The sequence below is a fragment of the Gossypium hirsutum genome, chromosome A11 (genome assembly GCF_007990345.1).
Source record: "Gossypium hirsutum isolate 1008001.06 chromosome A11, Gossypium_hirsutum_v2.1, whole genome shotgun sequence".
Taxonomy (NCBI): domain Eukaryota; kingdom Viridiplantae; phylum Streptophyta; class Magnoliopsida; order Malvales; family Malvaceae; genus Gossypium; species Gossypium hirsutum.
Genome location: NC_053434.1, coordinates 100,417,434 through 100,432,005, shown reverse-complemented (window position 1 = coordinate 100,432,005; position 14,572 = coordinate 100,417,434). Strand labels below are relative to the sequence as shown.

General features: G+C 32.4%; 1 protein-coding gene across 1 annotated transcript; it reads right to left on the bottom strand.

Moving 5' to 3' along the window:
• Positions 1-2,522: 2,522 nt before the first annotated feature.
• Positions 2,523-3,621, bottom strand: LOC107957403 (probable 2-oxoglutarate-dependent dioxygenase AOP1.2). The gene is made up of 4 exons (XM_016892919.1): positions 3,498-3,621; positions 3,255-3,402; positions 2,853-3,177; positions 2,523-2,774 (listed from the first exon to the last, which is right to left on the bottom strand). The coding sequence occupies exons 1-4, from the start codon at positions 3,619-3,621 to the stop codon at positions 2,523-2,525; spliced, it is 849 nt and encodes a 282-aa protein (XP_016748408.1).
• Positions 3,622-14,572: the final 10,951 nt, after the last annotated feature.

The window sequence follows — 14,572 nt, the reverse complement described above, 5'->3', positions numbered from 1 at the left end:
TGAATTATGTATATATGAATGATAATGAATTAGAATGGGACATATGATGAATTACCAATTGAAATGGTTGGATGGATGAAATGATGAAAATGTCATATATTGAATGTGTTATGTATAGGTATTATTGATGCAACCAGATGAAATTTAGCATATGGAAATGGTTAGAATGTTGAATTGGTTGACTTGGGATACAAATTGAGTTGGATGAATGTTTTGATTAATTACAATATAGACCTTTTGGAAATAGTGGTCATGCCGTGACGTCGAACCCTTTTCGTCACGATGAGAAATCATCAATGAGTTGCGTTACAATGAGAAACCTCCTTGAATTCGTGTTTTCAACCCTATATTTTACAAATTTTATAATTTGGTTCTAATTCAACCTTAGATTAGTAAAAAGGTTTTGTAAGCTCGTATAAGACCCAGAAATGATTATGTAGAATATTATGAATGTGTAATATGCTTTTTTACATGTATAAATGGTTCAGTTGCGTATATAATTGATCGTAGTTGCTCCGACAATGGATGTAACGTCTTGTAGCTCGGACCTAGCGACCAAGTTGGGTATGAGGTGTTAAATATTTAGTACAATGACAATGTACTTTTTGTTATATGTCTTTTTTTTTAACATTATACTATACCTCTATAGGATACTTGTCAACCCCCTGACTTTGCTTGTGGAGTCTAAAAACTCTACTAACAGTGTACCAAATATTTTCTTATAAAATTATAGGATAATTATTTGGTACATTGGTCATGAAATTTTTTAACTCCACAAACGAAGATGAGATTTTGCCATGTATCCTTAAGTTGTAATTAAAAAATGAAAAAAAAATAAAAATAAAACATGTGACAAAATCTTAATTTTACTTGTGGAGTTAAAGATTTCTACTACATGTTTATTAAATAATTATCAAAATTTTGTTTTATTCAATTTCCATTTTCTAAATATGAAAAAAAAGTTAAATAAAAGATTGTTTATTTAAATTCAACGTCTATCAACTTAAAAATAATATTTTATTATATATATGGTTGAATAAACTTTAGACTAATTAAATTAATTGAAACAAGAATTGGTGGTCTAATTGATTCGATCAACGGTCCGATTTTATATTTTTTTTCAAGTAACAATTATTTTTAGCCATAATATATTTACGGGTAGGGATTTAATTATACTAATGTAAAACTAAATTAGCTTTATATATTTTTATCAATATAATTGTACTTGTTATGGATACAAAATTTCAAACCTATCCAATATCTCTATTAAATTGAAAAAAGAACTTAGAAATTTTTAATCTACCCATGATCCACGTGAATAAAACATGAAATTTTGATAAAATATTAATCATATTAATTGCATTTTTTTGTGCATGAATCCATTGTATCTTTAGTATTCGTGCTTGAAACTCTCTAGAATGTTGTCTCTAAAGTTCAAATTTTGAATTCTCTTATTAGGAATATAATGTGCCTTATTATTATATCTAAAACTTATTAGAATACACATAATATTTATATTAATATATATTGAAATGATCATATCCTCAAACAAATAAATTTTAAGTTAAAATTGATTTACTACAACAAATTATACAAAACATGAAATAAACTAAAAAAATAATATAAAAAATAGTTAAAATATAATTGACACAAAAATTACCTGAATATTACATTAACTCAATCTACATTAAAAGGAATTACTAGGTAATAATAGTTGAGATGCATTAAAACATGATGTGAAATATAGTATAAACATATAGTTTTCTTTAAATTGCGTCATTATAATAAAGTGTGTAAAATATCATATGAAATAAGACATAACTCAAACACGACATGGAAAGAAAATTTATTATTATGATAAATTATGAAAAATATCATACAACACAAAAAATAACATCAACATGACACTTTTACAAACACAAAAAAATATCTATAAAATGATTATTAACATTTAGATGCATATACAAATTTATAATACTATAAGTACAAAAATATAATACCAACACCATAATGAAAAAATAACATCACGAATACGCAAACGTACAAAATGGACAAAAATAAATGAGTAACATGTAAAAATTATACAAATTATATAGAAATATAAAAGGTAAGACCAAATAAGTATTATTTCATTTTGTCAATTGAGTCTTGTTTGATTGATATTGGTATTGTTATTAGTATGGTAGTAAATGAATTCGAGTGCATTGAAGTACATTATTTTATTGAAGAAAGAATTATAAATAATTTTAAGCATCATACAAAAAAAAAACAGATATAATAAAAACATATAATGAGATTAAGGTTAAAAATATACATCACTTTATTTTTTTTCCAGCTAATTGGAAAGAAAAAACACACTCTAAATATGTAATTTGTTGTTACCATCATTAACCCTTTTACAACCCTTTTAGCACACAGTTGATTTGGCCAACTTCAATGTTGAGTTGGAATAACCTTTATTATATTACATAGAGAGAGACCACGAATTATTTATTTTATATAAAATTATTTATGCCCAAATCTTAGACACTGCAGTAAGCTATAAGAGCAGATTTACCACGTTCTTGAACAATCTGGGGGGAGTAAGTTTTCAAAAATTCTTCCAGGTCAAAGGGTTTGAAGAGCATCGGATTTTTGTCATCAACAAGCTCTTTAGGAACCTTTACTAGGTACCCACCTCTTGGCCTTGCAAACAATCCGATGCTATACCTGGCCTCGTTTCCCTCCATCAGTACGCGATGATAACAAGAAGACAGTCGACCATTCAACCATATCTGCAACAGTACAAAATTTACTTTCTATCTACATTGAGCTTTCGTTTAAGTCGAGCTATTTATATACAAGTGACTTACGCTGAAGGATTCTCCAAGCATGACTACGAAAGAGTTGGGTGAAGGATTTAAATTCATCCATTCGCCATTTTTGTTTTGGATCTCCAATCCTTGAACCTCATTTAATTGAGACAAAAGAGTCAATATAGTATTATCACAGTGCTGCGGTATCCCAAGGGTCGGCTCGCTGGTGTTTGGCCTTCCGTATTTCATGGCCCTCAGGTGATTATTTGTTAAGTCCACAAGTTCATCCATGTATTTCTCAAGCCCAAAACTCTCTAAAATCATCCTCAGAATTGTCTTCTCTAATCCTAATGCTAACTGAGTGAATGATGCCAGAGTTTTACTGCCAAATACAGAGCAGATAATCAATAAAAGTGTAGTAGTTTAGCTAAAGGGTTTTTTGCAAGTGAGTGGAAGTACCTGAAGCTTATGTTCCCTTGAGGCCACAAAGTGGTTGTGAGGCATTGTTCAATGTTTTCAGCAATATGTGCATCATCAGTGGAGATGCTGTCATACAATCTTGATTGAGACCCATGATAGGCACGAAGGGGTTTTCGGAAACACAAAGCTGTTTTGTTTGGAAAGGCAAGTCAAATAGCTGTTTCAAGGCTTCTAAAACTGGCTGCCGAAGCTCCAGGAGTTGGTCAAACGAGGCCTCAAAACAGCCGTACTCCTCCAATGCTTCCCGGACTTGGAACTTCAACAAATCCCATTCAGGACTGCTCGGTTTCAGGTTCTGGTTTGAGAAATCTATGACCGGCACCTTAGCCCCAGTTCTTGAGCTCATATCTGTCTTCTTTTTTTCTGATGTAAACAAAATAATAATGGAGATGTCGGAAACTGTATGTGCTTTGATTATTTGTATTTCACATCTAGACAATGCTCGACTTTATACATGAGTGGCACCTTGGTTATTCCCCACTTGCAAATCAAAATGAATGGTTAAAATAATAATGGAATCGCTACAATTGCAATTTTCTATTCAGAAATTGTAGTTTAATATTATAATAAACTTGTAATTTCATCCTTCAAAAAGAATTTATAATCCGATCTTAGCTTTTTTTCCGGGCTTCTTCCTGTTTGTAAAAAGGTTTACTATAATTATTATAATTTTATATAGCATCTCCCACATGTAAAGAGTTGACATACTATCATTTTATATAGCGTGTCCCTCGTGTCCTACAAATTCAAATAGAAATATACAATTATGAGATCAAATATATAAAACAAATCAAGTCTTCAATATATATATATAATTTATTTCCTTGCTTTAATTATACTCTTTAACTTTTATATTTTTCGTGCATTTAAAACTCAATCACTCAATTTTAATTCTAAAAATTTAAACACTCTACACTTTTAATTTAAAATTTGAAATCTATTTTTATAACAAAATTAAATGAATCTCGTTCAATTAAATTATGTGATATTTTTCTGAAAAAGTAAATTTGCTCATGTCCCCAAATGCTTAAAAAACCAAATAAGTAAAAAGAATGCACCTTTCAAGCCGAAAGTGAAAGTCAATAGTTTTTTTTTTCTGTGTATGTGTTTTAAGTTTTATTTTTCTATGTGTTTAAGTTTTATTTTTCTATGAATAGATCAGCCATGTAAACAATTTTATTTGCTTACATGCCTTCCAAGTCGCCTTAAATTGGTCATGCAAGCAATTTTTTTTAAACCTAATCGAATTTCCTTTAATAATATTATCAATTAAACTCTAATTTTAAATAAAATATCAAAAATCAAATTATTAAAATTAAAAGTTTAAGGATTAATTTTCAACACCTGCAAAGAGTTCAAGGACTACAAGTGCAAAGTACACATTCAATACTTCCAATCAAACAAATTTTTACAACCACATAACTATACAAATTTCATCCATGCATCAAATTATACCGAACCTTACCAAGTTAAGTTTATAACATATTTACAATCCATGCTCAATTGGCACCACACATAATCGAAACCTAACTCATTCAAGCCATTCACCAATCTTTACCTATCAAATTACCATCTTTCCAAGTTCAAACATATAAGGTTCATGTAATGTAACACCCCACACCCATGCCCTACACCGGGATGGAATACGAGGCGTTACTAAACTTGAACACGTGCATACCACACTTTCGAGTCATCAAAACTTGCTCAAATTTAAAACTTTTTCGAAATATGTCTAAACTTCTTTAACATGGGCTTACGAGACCCCAAACATCCATTGGAAACCACTCGGGACGAACTCGAGTCCTTTAACCAACTATATAAAAATGACTTTTGAAACAGGGCACACGCCTATGTGGAAAGGCAACATGCCCGTGTGAAACCTAAACATGGTTATGTTGATGGCCCGTGTGGCTCACATGGCCTAAGCATCTAGGGACATGCCCGTGTAGATTTATTGTTCAATTCGAACCTACAGGGGTTTTCGCACGGCCTGACACACTCCCGTATCCATGGCCCATGTCCCTCACACGGCCATGACATGGCCGTGTCTAAAAACCTTGACATTCTATTTCTGACGTCAGCATCCAATTAGGGGCACACGGCCAAAGCACACGCCCCTGGCCATAGGCCGTGTCCTCCACATGGCTGAGACACATGGCCGTGTCTCTGCCCGTGTGTTTACTACCATGCATACTAATTTGTCAATTTAACGTGAATAGGACACACGACTAGATAACACACCCATGGGGCTAGCCATGTGTCTCACACGGCCTAGACACACGTTCGTGTGTCTACCCGTGTGGAAAAAAAATAAGGCTATATACCAAACCTTTTTGCCACCCTTATTAGCACTAGCCTATACCACATCAAAACAACCAATTAAGACACAACTACATAGCTGAATCATTCAATTAACTCATTCCCAAAAGAATATCATCATTTGCATTTATCAATAACCAATATTAGCCACCATCCATGGCATTATACAAAATGATTCAAATGCTAAAGTAAGCCAACACATTTGGCCAATTAACAATGACATAAAACTCAAAAGTCAAGATCCTATACATGCCATAATCAAAATAAAAGATCTAACTATACTGAGTGCTTTAGATGATAGTGTGACTGGCTTCTCCAACGTAAGTGATAATCCTCGAGCTACTTTGGTGGCACTATAAGAAAATGGAAAGGAAATAGGGTAAGCATAAAGCTTAGTAAGTTGCATGAAAATAAACATCAACTAATTATCATGAATGTAACACCCCTTACCCGTGTCCGACGCCGGAACAGGGTACGAGGCATTACCGGACTTAACCGTTCTCAAACATACAAAAACCAGGTTACAAAATTTTGTTCAATTTAAAACTTTTTATACCCATGCATAATGTCCCATACACGGGCCTACGAAGCCCTAAACATGCATTGAAAGTAGTTAGCGACTAAATCGAGAACCTTAGAAAATTTTGGGAAAACTTAGAAAAATTTTCCATGACACAAGGTCACACGCCCGTGTGGGCACAGGGACACGCCAATGTGCCTTCGACACGCTCGTGTCCTCAGGCCGTGTAACTCTCTGACTATGAGGTTAGCGAATAATTTGAATCACATGGCCTAGCCATACGCCCATGTGCTAAGGCAGTGTCCCCCACACGGTTGAGACACACGGCCATGTCTTAGCCCGTGTGGCCAACACTTAGGCCATTTTCCAAGCCTTTTTGTTGCCTTAATCTTTCACAAACTTAACCAATTTAAAGACACATATCATAGCATCATTTTAAATGATTTAGCATGCCTAACTAAGACACGTTTTTAACAACCAACCATAACATATTACCCAACAATTAATCTCTACTTATTCAACGAATGTCCATGTTCAATCATTATCAACTTAATCCTAATTTACGTGTTTATTCCATAGCCATGACCACCCCAAATGGTCCTAAGGCATTCTCATACACATATGCTATACTATTCATTCTTAGTAAATAATTATAATTACATCGTAAGGCATTAACAAATAGTAAGGATAATTAGGCTTATAAACCAAAACATTATAAGCCACATTCCATAGCTATATACAATGAATCAACATAAGCCAATACATTTGGCTACTCATGATAACATCTAACAAAAAAACTAAGTCTTTATACATGCCACTCACTTGTAAAAGCTTAACATATATATAAGTCGACACTTCGAAAATGATGACTTGATAGTGTGATGCTGCCTCTGACGATTTCCATCCCCGAGCCGACCTGACAACACTAAAGAAATGTAGAGGAGGGAGTAAGCTTAAATCTTAGTAAGTCCATATGAAAATAATAAGCAATATGCCAACATGCTTTTCAAGAATTACAACCATAATTACACTTTTACTTATATTCTGGTCATGTTATTTTCTCAAGTCATAGTTACCAAATTATTTATATTTGGATCTACAAAACTCCAAATTAAGATCCGCTAATTTTTCCTGAAACTATACTCACATATATTCTTACCATAAAATTTTCAGAATTTTTAACCTAGCCAATAAGTACAGTTTATTCTTTAAAGTTAGCCCTTTTTTGCTGCCTGATAGCTCTGACCCCTCTTCACTAAAAATTAATTATCTCATAATACAATACTTGGATGATGTTCTCGTCTATTTCTATTGAAAATAGACTCATCAAGAATTCTAAAAATATAAATTATAACCCAGAAATATTTTTTTTTTAAAATTTTCAATGATTTTCTCAATCAGAACAGGGGATTTCGAAATCGTTCTGACTGTAACACCCCTATCCCGTATCCGTCGCCGGAATAGGTAAAGGGGCATTACCGGACTTGAAGCTCATATCCGAACAGTAAAAAATTTGAATATATATATATTTTTTAAAGAACGTTCCTTTAGGTAAATACTAAAGACAGTCAGGGATACAATTTAACTGCTATAAGTACACATTCAAAAGATGCCATTTTCGCATGGCTTATATACATTAACCAAAATATTCTTCGGCCACTGGTCTATTCTTTACATGCCATAAAATAATTCAAAACATAACAGTAACAAGCAGTGGATAGTGATAGTGTGACTAGTTGCTGACTGTAACACCCCTATCCCGTAACCATCGCCGGAATAAGTAAGGGGCATTACCGGACTTGTAACTCATGACAGAACGGTAAAACTTTTTTTTTCTTTTTTTAGATCATCCATTTGGATAAACACTAAACACAGCCAGGGAAAAAATGTAAACTTCTATAAGTAAACATTCAAAAGATGCCATTTTCGCATGGCTTATATGCAATAACCAAATTATTCTTTCGCTACTAGTCTATTCTATACATGCCATAAGATAATCCAATCTCATGGCTACCGTAATGGTAGATAGTGTGATGAAGTGCTGACGATCCCCAAGCTAGTAGTCAGAATCCACAACCTACAGACCAAAAACATGAACGAACAGAGTAAGCTTTCGTAAGCTTAGTAAGTTTTAAGCAAAACAATAATTTTGTTGAATCAATGACGTTTTTCACATATACTTAATCTAGGTAAAATCTCATTTGACCCAATATACCTAGCCAAAATTTCACATAATTTAATTCGCCTTTCTTTAGCCTTGAGCTTTAAGTCGCAAAGTGTTTTCATTCAATATCTTTGGTCATTCATTTCAACTGTTCGATGAAGTTAATCTAGAGCTTCATCTCGAACTATAATATCAATAAACGCATCACTTAACTATCACATATATATACTTTCGTACAATAGTGACCTAGATGGTCGAATATTTCCAAAGCACATTCTTCACCAATTTACAACTTTCAATAATCCTTTCCACTTGTTCATAATCACATCCGTATTTTCAAGTATTTCAACATGACAAGTATTAAATTACTGTAGGCACCTAAAGAACCAAACATATTCCTTATTACATATACGTAAGTTTACAGAATATAATCCTTACCTTGTACTGGCATATCTAGCTGGACCCAACCCGTACTCAAATCATAAGGCTTTTGGGCAGAATATGCACTAATACATAAGAATATTTCATCCCATACTTCATTATACAAGCATGCCATTACCAATTAGATCATTCTCATATTTGGAGTTATAATATTGATCACATTTACATACCTTCTTGATACTAATAATTCACTTTGAAATCAATCCACCGACGAGTAAGTAATACGTACCTGAACATCTTTAAATACGTAATACTTATTTGATGGTAACTTACTGCGGATACTCAATATCAAAGTCTTACTTGAATCTTTGGGTCTTTAAAATCCGGATATAGCACGAGCACGAAGCCTACGGACATTAATTCAGAATAATATTCTCGCATAAAGCCTGCGGGATCTTAACCCGGATATAGTACTGGCACAAATGTCCTTCGGGACTTATCACATATATACACTTTCCCATTCATCACATCGGCCATTAGGCCTTATCACATATATACACTTTCACATTCATCACATTTGCCATTCGGCCTTATCACATTTATACACTTTCACATTCGTCACATCGGCCATTAGGCCTTATCACATATACATATCTTGTACATCAATTTCATCATAACAAAATTGACTAGGTATACTAGTCATTTACGGCTTATAGCTTCACTTTAATACGGATTTGGTATTTTGATTACCAATATTTAATCGATAGCTTATAAGCAACTCAAATAGTTTTATTAAGGTTTACAACATAATCACAAATTCAGCACAAGCAGTTTTTCCTGAGCAACAGTCATTAAATTATTCGTAAATGGAGCTACGAAACTCCAAATGAAGTACCGTTAATTTTCCCTGAAAATAGACTCATATATATTTTATCCATAAAATTTTCAGAATTTTTGGTTTGGCCAATCAATACCAGATTTTTCTTAAAGTTTCCCCTATTTCACTGTTTGACTATTCTGACCACTCTTCACTACAAATCAAATTTCTCATTGTACAAAATTCAAAATATGTTCTTGTTTATTTCATTTGAAACTAGACTCACTAAGGCATCTAGAATATAAATTTTGTCTTTTAAAATTTTTTTTGCAATTTATAATGATTTTCTAAAAACAGAACAGAGGATTACAGTGTCATTCTGCACTGTCTCACACAACTTTAAATATCTCATTATCAGAAATTCATTTTCTTACACGGTTTCTTTATAAGAAACTAGACTCATTAAGCTTTAATTTAATAATTTATTCAGCCTCTAATTCAACTCCAACAATTTATGGTGATTTTCTAAATTCATGTTACTGCTGCTGTCCTAAGCAGGTTTATCACAAATTTACTCTTCTGACATATCCTTTTAGCACTTCATAATATCATATCCATTTGGCAACATATCATATCAATAACTTACCTATACTTCATAATAGCCATTAGGCTATATGCATAAAAATTTACAATAGAGTTATGATTCTTTTAATATGTGCTTAACATATCATACTCAATCACATTATAGGCTTTAATACTTAAAACTTACCTCGATCGCTAATGTACGTCAATTCCGACTATTCGACCAATTTCCTTTTTTCCACGATCCGACTTTGTTTCCTTGAGTTCTTGAGCTAATGAACCAAATTTAAACTTATCACATCACTATTGTGTAAAACCACATTCGATTATATTATAATTCGGTTAGCAAGAAATACACTTATTCCTTATAACATTTAGCTTCAATTTCTAAAATAATTAACTAAAGCCGAAATACCATGTAAGGGTTCCAAATATGTAGCATTTGTCTTATTTACAAGTATCTATGTCAAAAACCCTTATTAATAACTTACAAACCATTTTATTAGTATCATTATTCACAATCATGTTCGGTAATACGCATATAAACATATAAGCATGTCTCTCATCTTTCCTCGAGTAGCCGAATGCCCAAAATCTTTTATAACCACAAACATAATTTTTCTAAGGATTATATGCCACAAAGCTCTTAAATTAGCCTCAACAACATCTATCAAGCTTATCCATAAATTTACTTCTTACAAACCGTACACTCAAGCATATAATTAACAATTATTCTACTAAATGTTTTTGTCCACACTTGGCACTTAAATATACATAACACCCTAGCCGATAATCACTTAGCTTCGAGATCACCACCTCAATCATCTCAACCACAACATTCATTTTCTTACTTCTCATCATGGCCGAATACTAACCATGCCTTAAGCTCTTTCTCTTTCCAATTTTTAGTACTTTATAACTCATCTAACAACTATTTCAAAGCTAAAACTCCAACATCCAAAATTTAACACATAAAATCCTCAATTATTACATGGTTCTATTAATTGTAAGCTCTATTTCAATATTTAAGCATGAATTACAAATTTTGGACATCATTTCATAATTCCAAGCAAGTTGCCGAATGCAACCTTACTAAATTTTCATGGATTCAAATCATGGATTCAATATACCATTACCATGAAATCAACAACCAAAAATTCATAGACAATTTAGGAAAATCACATTACAAATCTCAAATTCAAGCAAAGACCATGGCCGAAATGCACATATAACCACATAACAAAAAAAAATTGAACCTTTGGTTGCCTAACTAGCTTAACATCCATCCTAAAAACATCAAATTTCCATCAAATTTTAATCAAGAAACTCACCTCATGAAGAATATCAAAGTGCCGAATGGTTTTAGACTTTTCTCCCCTCTCTTATTTGATTTTTGGCTAAAAAGAACACAAAAGAGCTACCTTGTTCTTTTCACCAAATTCTTTTATTATTTAATTCACCATTATAATAACATTCCACCAAGCTTTATTTTACAATTAAAATACAAAAAAACAATAATTCCATTCAAAGCATGGCCGGCCACTAACCTTAGAAAATGGATATTTGACATGCAACTCCATTTATTTTACTTCATTCTTTTATTAATCTCTTAAAATTAGCCACATATATTTAAATCCTTTCACATGAGTCCTTTTATTTCAATTCACATTCAAATTAACTAAATCAAAGAATTAAAAATTTACACATGCATTTTCACATATATTTGGCATGGAATAAGGTATTTAAATATTTTTGTGACTCGGTTTCGTGGTCCCGAAACCACTTCCCGACTAGGGTTAAATTAAGGATATCACACTGACGATCCCCGAGCCTGTAGCTTCCAAATGAGATCTATAAAACAGAGGAAACAAAGTAAACGGAGTAAGCATTACAATGCTTAGTAAGTTTTAAGCAGTGTCAACAGATAACAATCAAATTATAACATAGTTGTTCGTATTTTTATTTCACTCTTCCTTCGGGCATACCATCCATTTACCGAATATGCCCATCTCATCATATATAATAGGCAGATAAATTCTCACTTGATAGTGATCTCTTATAAACATAGGTACATTACATATTTTCACCTAACTTTCCACATTGACCAAACGCACAATAATCATAGAAAAGTCTTATTGCTTTACTCACATATGCATCACATAACGACCTTGTGATTTAGTCCAAATCAAGCTTAAATATAATCTCAAAATACATACCTGACCAGCTTAACGCATTGAACGTATTTATTACCAATTGTTACTGTGAAGTCGTAAAATCTTATGCTTTACTCGAATCTTCAGCAAAACCTTTAGCTCGAATAGTCCCCACGCGTAGTTATCGGGTCTTACCCGGACAAAATCTCCACACGTAGTCATCGGGTCTTACCCGGAATATATTTCCAAGTTTCATGTACATTTAATCACATGTTACAACATTCACATCGACTGTTATATTTGTAATTCATTTGCCTCATCAAATATCTAATAATACACACCTTTCACATTTGGTCATTCGGCCACAATATACACATATCTCCTACATATTTCACACTAGCCATTCGGCTTTACCACATAAACATATCTCATTCATATTTCACACTAGCCATTCGGCTTTACCACATATACATATCTCATACATATTTCACATTAGCCATTCGGCTTTACCACATATACATATCTCATACATATTTCACACTAGCCATTCGGCTTTACCACATATACATATCTCATTCATATTTCACACTAGCCATTCGGCTTTACCACATATACATATCTCATATATATTTCACATTAGCCATTCGGCTTTACCACATATACATATCTCATACATATTTCACATTAGCCATTCGGCTTTACCACATATACATATCTCATATATATTTCACATTAGCCACACTAGCCATTCGGCTTTACCACATATACATATCTCATACATATTTCACATTAGCCATTCGGCTTTACCACATATACATATCTCATACATATTTCACACTAGCCATTCGGCTTTACCACATATACATATCTCATATATATTTCACATTAGCCATTCGGCTTTACCATACACACATATATATTTATCTTGTACATCAATTTCAGCAATAGCTTATAAGCAACTCAAATAGTTTCATCAATGTTTACAACAAATTCACATATTCACTACAAGCTGTTTTCCTGAGCAATAGTCACTAAATTATTTATAACTGGAGCTACAAAACTCAAATCAATTGCCGTTAATTTTCCCTGAATATAGACTCATATATCTTCCATCCATAAAATTTTCAGAATTTTAGGTTTGGCCAATCAATACCAGATTTTTCTTAAAGTTTTCCCTGTTTCACTGTTTGACTAATCTAACCACTCTTTACTACGAATCAAATTTCTCATTGTACAGAATTCAAAATATGTTCTATTTGATTTTATTTGAAACTAGACTCATTAAGGAGTCTAAGCATATAAATTTTATCTTATAACCATTTTTGTACAAATTATAATGATTTTCTAAAAACAGAACAGGGGATTTCGGAGTCATTCTGACACTGTCTCACACAACTTTAAATATCTCTTTATAGGAAATTTCTTTGCTTACACGGTCTCTTTTATAAGAAACTAGACTAATTAAGCTTTGATTACATATTTTATTCAGCCTATAATTCCACACCAACAATTTATAGTGATTTTCTAAAATCACATTACTGCTGCTGTCCTAAGCAAATTATTACAATTTCCTCTTAAATTTCCAACTCCAAACACTTATGAACTTACTATTTGAGTTTAAGACATATCATGGCCACATCATATCTTATTAAATCAACTCATTATGATTGAATTTACTCAACGTTTAATCACTTAAAACTTACCTCGGAAGTTGTCGAACGATTTCAACGGCTATTCGATCACTTTTTCCTTTCCCTTATCCAACTTTGATCCTCTAAGCTCTTGAGCTAAATCAAACAATTTGCTTCCCAATCAAACACAATCACATGGCATCCATATATATTTTAGAACCATTCTTAACATACTACTCATTTACAAAACAAAACACTCATATCACATTTATAAAACTACAAGCCGAATATACCTATACTTACCTCACTTAAACATCAACCCTCAATTCATGTACATTCTCAAATAGAGTAATCCTTACTTGAACTATTAGCCAACTTTATCAAATGAACAATTTTACTTAAAGTGCCATATATATATATCTACATAAGTGCTTAGATACCATGTTTCCAACAATTATTTCCTAGCTTAGTAGCCGAACCAATATTCAATAACAAACTCCTTTTTGATCAAATATATATTCGGCAAGGACATGATAATTTATACTACATCAATTTTAAGCACATAAATTACTCAAACATAACCAAATTCACATTCGGTCTTGGCACATAATAAGGTAGCCGATTCTTTACCCTTAGCACCCGATGCTCACATATGATTATTTGTATAGTTCAAACACTCATCTACCATCGTTCATCTAAATTTAACACGAAACAACAACCATATATCTCT